The sequence below is a fragment of the Coregonus clupeaformis genome, unplaced genomic scaffold (assembly GCF_020615455.1).
Source record: "Coregonus clupeaformis isolate EN_2021a unplaced genomic scaffold, ASM2061545v1 scaf4599, whole genome shotgun sequence".
In the NCBI taxonomy this organism is placed as follows: Eukaryota; Metazoa; Chordata; class Actinopteri; order Salmoniformes; family Salmonidae; genus Coregonus; species Coregonus clupeaformis.
Genome location: NW_025538053.1, coordinates 3,496 through 10,619, shown reverse-complemented (window position 1 = coordinate 10,619; position 7,124 = coordinate 3,496). Strand labels below are relative to the sequence as shown.

The 7,124-nt window shown below is 41.7% G+C and overlaps 1 protein-coding gene across 1 annotated transcript; it reads left to right on the top strand.

Annotated features, from left to right (window-relative positions):
- Positions 1–1,854: 1,854 nt before the first annotated feature.
- Positions 1,855–4,218, top strand: LOC123490747 (protein mono-ADP-ribosyltransferase PARP12-like). The gene is made up of 3 exons (XM_045220618.1): positions 1,855–1,889; positions 2,747–2,898; positions 2,997–4,218. Exons 1-3 carry the CDS (start codon positions 1,855–1,857, stop codon positions 3,251–3,253), a joined length of 444 nt encoding a protein of 147 aa, XP_045076553.1. The 3' UTR covers positions 3,254–4,218.
- The last annotated feature ends 2,906 nt before the right edge of the window (positions 4,219–7,124 follow it).

The following is a 7,124-nucleotide window of genomic DNA, read 5'->3' as shown; positions in this document are numbered from 1 at the left end:
TGTGCTGATCCTCAACACAGGGGCCCCACAAGGGTGCGTGCTCAGCCTCTTCCTGTACTCCCTGTTCACCCATGACTGCGTGGCCACGCACACCTCCAACTCAATCATCAAGTTTGCAGACGACACAACTTTAGTAGGCCTGATTACCAACAATGACGAGACAGCCTACAGGGAGGAGGTGAGGGCCCAGGCGGAGTGGTGCCAGGAAAATAACCTCTCCCTCAATGTAAAAAAAATGAAGGACCTGATCGTGGACTAAGGGAAACAGCAGAGGGAGCACGCCCCTATCCACATCAACTGGACCGCAGTAGAGAAGGTGGAAAGCTTCAAGTTCCTCGGCGTACACATCACTTACGCCTCTTCAACCTCAGGAGGCTGAAGAAATTTGGCTTGGCCCCTAAGACCCTCACAAACTTTTACAGATGCACAATTGAGCACATCCTGTCGGGCTGTATCACTGCCTGGTACGGCATCTGCACCGCGCGCAACCGCAGGGCTCTCCAGAGGGTAAAACCAACGCATCACCGGGGACACACTGCCTACCCTCCAGGATTCCTACAGCACCCGATTTCATAGGAAGGCCAAAACGATAATCAAGGACATCAACCACCCGAGCCACGGCCTGTTCACCCCACTATCATCCAGAAGGCGAGGTCAGAAGGCGAGAGACTGAAAAACAGCTTCTATCTCAAGGCCATCAGACTATTAAATAGCCATCACTAGCCGGCTACCACCTGGCTACTCAACCCTGCATCTTAGAGGCTGCTGCCCTATATACATAGACATGGAATCGCAGGCCACTTTAATAATGGAATACTAGTCACTTTAATAATGTTTACATACTGCTTTACTCATCTCATATGTATATACTGTATTCTAGTCTACTGTATTTTAGTCAATGCCATGCCGACATTGCTCGTCCTAATATTTATATATTTCTTTATTCCATTATTTTACTTTCAGATTTGTGTATTGTTGTGAATTGTTAGATACTACTGCTCTGTTAGAGCTAGGAACACAAGCCTTTCGCTATACCCACAATAACATCTTCTAAATATGTGTATGTGACCAATAACATTTGATTTGAGAATACCCTCTCCACACTGGCAGAGCCACTGGGGATGCTAAACACCCTTCGGGCCACTCTTGCCAGGCTGGCCAGGGATGGATAGTTGTTGTTTTTATTTTTCTATAGTTAGGCCTAAAGGTCTTTTGGCAAAATAACCCTATCAAAACGGAAAGCTCCTTGAAAGAGGTAATATGTCAGCAGGCCTATTGGGCCAAAATCAATTAAAAATATACGAAACTTTTAAGAGATCAGATTTTTTTGTTTCTGAATACTTTGCTACAATGACACACTTAGCTAGTAAGTACACCAACATGCTTTCGGCATGCGTGTCTTTTCAGATTCCACAATGATTCTTTAGTTGTGGACACTAAATCCCTGCACTCTCTTGCTCTTGGTCCTCATCTTTGTAAGTCACCTTGATTTTGCACCTGAGTGTTATCAGTTTCTTTATTAAAATATTTTGCGAACTCCAGGACAGCAAGGGGCTATATCAGCACACAAGTAGCCTACAAATGCATGCTGGGCCGGGTATGCCCTGAGCTCGTGAAGAGAAGTGAGCGCTACTGGAGCGAAATTGGAGCGGGCGAGGGGGCTGGAGCTCCAGTCAAATTGGGCACCGCTCATACTCTACGCTGTACGGGTTTTGACTGACAGCTACTCTGAACATGAGCATCTCACACGACAAGAAGTTGCCCTCATCCCTTCTACTAATTGGGCAACTTTTGCACATTTTGTATTTGAGTGAGGGAAATGCTGTAAATTGTATTTTGAGGATTATAATAAATATGGCTTTGATGCCATACAAGCAAGCCAAACACCTGTGAGTCCAAATGTGAGTCCAAATTGTGTGATTGCAGGGTATTCCAAAGAAAACAACTACAAGTGTGCTTGCTGTTCCTCAACGGCACAGCTAGGAGAGCTAAACAAAGCACCTTATTGTTGAAGACTCTTCTTTGAGTCATAAAAGTTTCTTGAAATGACTTAGGAACTGTCCACATTTTGGAGAGGTGTGTGGCCACTTGGAAACACCAGTTAGTCCTCTCACTCAAACCCTTGTCATTTTTTTCTTATGTTGCACCTACCCACATTTCCCAGGAATATTGTTATGTTACTGAACGTATCCAGAGTATTTGCAGTGAGTGGGGTCACGGCCAGGGTCCCTACCGATATTTGAAACAGCAACCTTTCGGTTACTGGCCCAACACTCTAACCTCGAGGCTACCTGCCACCCTGTTGTGTCTTGACCTTTTGGGCTAATAATTTTCCCATCAACTCCAAACTGTTGTCTTTCAATCGCTACCATGGTTATGCATATGCTTGTCATATTTCTTCTGTAAGAAACATTTACATTTAGCCCTATACATATAGGCCAATTCCCACCAGTGTAAAGAGCTAAGAGATTATTTAGGCATGACATTTCAAACTTGCAAAATGTAATGTCCTGGTTTGATATTTCCTGTTTGTTGACCGGTCAGTCTGCAACTCTGAGGTTCGTATCTTTGAGGTTTTACTGTATAAGCATTTGTTGGCAGTGGCTAGTTTAACAAAACCAAATGTATGGATTGCAGCCACTCCTTGTCCATAGACTGCTTTCAAGGTAAGGAAACAAACATATCTTAATATTTAAAATCGCTGAACTATCCCTTTTACTGTATTGTTTTGTGTGTTTGTGGTTAGGCAGAAGGAACAGATGATGAAGAAGAATGGAGGGAAACCGGTTTACGAGAGAAACTTGTTTCACGGCACAGATGAGTCTATCATAGATGCCATCTGTGAACAGAACTTTGACTGGAGGACCTGCGGTGTCAATGGAACACCTTATGGTCAAGGTAAATCTCTCTATTGCTATATCAATAGTCACACAAAAGCAAATGTTTCTGCTAGACCTTTGAAATGTCTCTAACGCGCTGTCATTGTTATTTTCCAGGGAGCTACTTTGCTAGAGATGCCTCATTCTCCAACAACTACATCAAGTCTCAGAGCAGGAGCCAGAAGATCATGTTTGTGGCTCTGGTCTTGGTTGGAGAGTTCACCAAGGGACATGACAATTACCGTCGTCCCCCTCAGAAAGGCACCAGCATGGTCCTCTACGACAGCTGTGTCGACTCACAACACAACCCATCCATTTTTGTTGTGTTTGAGAAACATCAGATTTATCCTGAATTCCTAATTGAGTACTCCTAAAATCCACAGGGGTCCATACCAATGTCTTGCACTGAAGACAACAGATATTTTGTGACTTGCTAACATTCTCACATGCTCTACCTACTGTATTTCTGTGATTTATTGAATTGGGGCTAGTGATTTATTGAATTGGGTTTAGGTTTAGGGCTATCTTTTTTGTTAGTATTTTGGGCTCGTTTTAATCCACATTCACCGAAGTTCAGCGCTATAGCACGATTTGAAATTTAAAGGCAATGTTCCCGCGCTCACTGAGACTGCATTCACGGTAAATGCTGCATATGCCGGCTCAATTGGAAATTACCTTTACATTGAAGTTGCGCTGAACTTCGGCGATATGGATTGAATTGAGCCCTAAGATGTTTTATTTTCCTTTTCAATATGTAATGAATAACATAACACATGGCACAACAGTTGCAGAGGATTGAGCTCTTTTTATATATTTCATTTTTTAAAGAGTGTGGCAGTCCCACTCCTTACATATTTTATTGTTGATAGAACAACGGCGAGAACACAGGAAATGGAGAGAGATGTGAGTCAGAAGGGCACTGGGTCAGATTTGAACACATGCCAACTCCGTACATGTGTGCCAGGGTCTTTGGCCCTGTAACCGCTAGAACACGGGTAGGTTTTTTAATCTAATGGTCATTGGTTCTTCTATATTAATGTACACATGGAAATTCTTATGTCAGAGACATCATTGTAATATCTTATGATGTGTTTTCTCTCTTAGGTAGGTGATAGCTAAAACGTATTCCTTGAGGTGGATATGAAATAACTGTACAGTGTCAAACTTAAACATTCCTAGTAATGTGAAATATCAATTTCTTAAGCTGAGTACTGAATACCGATCTTGTTAAAGTTGTGAAAAATCCTGTCATGCACTTTTCTTATTTACACTATCAACTTGATATTTATCTTTACAACATTATAAATTGTTACACTGCAATAAAATGGCTCTTCACTCAGTTTGTCTTCCTCATTGACAAGAAACATATCCAATATTCAAGAAATCAGACCCTAAATAGATAAAACATGAACTATTAAATGTTACACAGAAATTCTGAATGATTGTGGAGAGATTTGTCCCATTTCAGCATTTATTCCACCTTTGCATTTACTCTTTCATAGCATGTCATCATTATTCCTGTCAATTAAAATGGAATATTTCAGAAATTATATTGATAACATCTTTCCCTGATTTTGATTTCACATTTAATGAATATGCAACATCAAATTGCAGAGCAACACTCCAATCCAACACAATTAACACCATCCCATGGGTATAAAGCACATACAGTCAAGCTTTAATAAAAATCAACACAGTAACATCAGAGCTTTTCAACTTAAGAGGCAATGAGAAATGGAGTGAGCTGATATTGCTTTCCTCTCTCCTCGAGTCGTGATCCTATGAATATTACCTTCATGTAAATCATAGCTGCATTTTAAAGATGAAAGATTGGGAAATCTGTGTGAGGGGGGGAAAAAGAGAAGTCCTATAACATTTAGTCAATGCCTACACTGTTATGATTGATTGGATGGATAATTGCAAGGATGCTTGCAAAGACTCGCTTTCCAGCCATAGAGCTGTTGGGAGCCTATACAAATCCCTTACAGGGATAGTCCATCCAAATGACAAAAACATTTGGATGACTTTACCCTGTAAGAAGTCCATGGACAAGGTAATTTCATAGCATTTGGAGACAGAGGACTGGTAAACCAAACTGGAAGCATGGATCGCTCTCTTACCTTATCCATAGACTGCTTACAGGAAAACCAATATTATATCATTTTTGTAATTTGGGTGAACTATCCCTTTAATAGTTCATGGGCATGTTCCTAACATACTTTGAATTGATCATTCCCTTTAATGCAGTCCTGCGGTGACTATTCAGTAACAATGGATATCAATATTAATTTATACAGAGGTCAAGGTATGTTGTCCTATTGTAATAAGAACAGCATTTTGCCACAGTCTTCCCCTCCCCCAGCTCACAGTTCCCCCAGCATGCTTCTCCCCCTCCCTCTCTTTAGTCCTGCAGAATCACTGTGGTGATCAATGTGCCATTGGCAGGGGCCTCTTGGAGGGTTTGACCTCCGTCCAGCACACACTGGCTGATTAAAAAGGTGAGCCGCCCTGGCCCAACCTCACTTTTTTCTGTGCAAATTGTCATTTACCAATGGAGCAGTGGTGTAAAAATACTTTGAGAGTACTACTTAAGTAGTTTTTTGGGTATCTGTACTTTACTGTTTATATTTTTGACAACTTTTACTTTTAATAAATGTACTTTTCACTCACACATTTTCCTGACACCCAAATGTACTCGTTACATTTTGAATGCTTAGCAGAACAGGAAAATGGTGCAATTCACGCACTTATCAAGGGAACATCCCTGGTAATCCCTACTGCCTCTGATCTGGCGTACTCACTAAACACACATGCTTCATTTGTAAATTATGTCTGAGTGTTGGAGTGTGCCCCTGGCTATCCATAAAAAAATATAAATAATAATAAAACATTAAAATGGTCCCGTCTGGTTTGCTTAATATAAGGAATTTTAAATTATTTATAATTTTACTTTTGATACTTACAGAGAGGGGGGAAAAAAGTATTTGATCCCCTGCTGATTTTGTACGTTTGCCCACTGACAAAGAAATGATCAATCTATAATTTTAATGGTAGGTTTATTTGAACAATGAGAGACAGAATAACAACAAAGAAATCCAGAAAAATGCATGTAAAAATGTTATAAATTGATTTGCATTTTAATGAGGGGAAATAAGTATTTGACCCACGGGGGACAGTATAAAAAAATATATATATATATATGTATTCACTAACTGTAAGTCGCTCTGGATAAGAGCGTCTGCTAAATGACTAAAATGTAAATGTAAAATGTAAATGAAAGATTTCTGGCTCCCAGGTGCCTTTTATACAGGTAACGAGCTGAGATTAGGAGCACAATCTTAAAGGGAGTTCTCCTAATCTCAGTTTGTTACCTGTATAAACGACACCTGTCCACAGAAGCAATCAATCAATCAGATTCCAAACTCTCCACCATGGCCAAGACCAAAGAGCTCTCCAAGGATGTCAGGGACAAGATTGTAGACCTACACAAGGCTGGAATGGGCTACAAGACCATCGCCAAGCAGCTTGGTGAAAAGGTGACAACAGTTGGTGCGATTATTCGCAAATGGAAGAAAACACAAAAGACCTGTCAATCTCCCTCGGCCTGGGGCTCCATGCAAGATCTCACCTCGTGGAGTGCAATGATCATGAGAACGGTGAGGAATTAGTCCAGAACTAGGACCTTGTCAATGATCTCAAGGCAGCTGGGACCATATTCACCAAGAAAACAATTGGTAACACACTACGCCGTGAAGGACTGAAATCCTGCAGCGCCCGCAAGGTCCCCCTGCTCAAGAAAGCACATATACAAGTTTGCCAATGAACATCTGAATGATTCAGAGGAGAACTGGGTGAGAAGTATTGTGGTCAGGATGAGACCAAAATGGAGCTCTTTGGCATCAACTCAACTCGCTGTGTTTGGAGGAGGAGGAATGCTGCCTATGACCCCAAGAACACCATCCCCACCCGTCAAACATGGAGGTGGAAACATTATGCTTTGGGGTGTTTTTCTGCTAAGGGGACAGGACAACTTCACTGCATCAAAGGGACGATGGACAGGGCCATGTACCGTCAAATCTTGGGTGAGAACCTCCTTCCCTCAGCTAGGGCATTGAAAATGGGTCGTGGATGGGTATTCCAGCATGACAATGACCGAAAACACATGGCCAAGGCAACAAAGGAGTGGCTCAAGAAGAAGCACATTAAGGTCCTGGAGTGGCCTAGCCAGTCTCCAGACCTTAATCC

Coding starts and splice junctions, on each gene's coding strand:
- LOC123490747 (XM_045220618.1), top strand. CDS start 1,855: ATGGCTTTGATGCCATACAAGCAAGCCAAACACCT. Junction 1,890..2,746: donor TACAAGCAAGCCAAACACCT/GTGAGTCCAAAT, acceptor GTTTGTGGTTAG/GCAGAAGGAACAGATGATGA. Junction 2,899..2,996: donor TGGAACACCTTATGGTCAAG/GTAAATCTCTCT, acceptor GTTATTTTCCAG/GGAGCTACTTTGCTAGAGAT.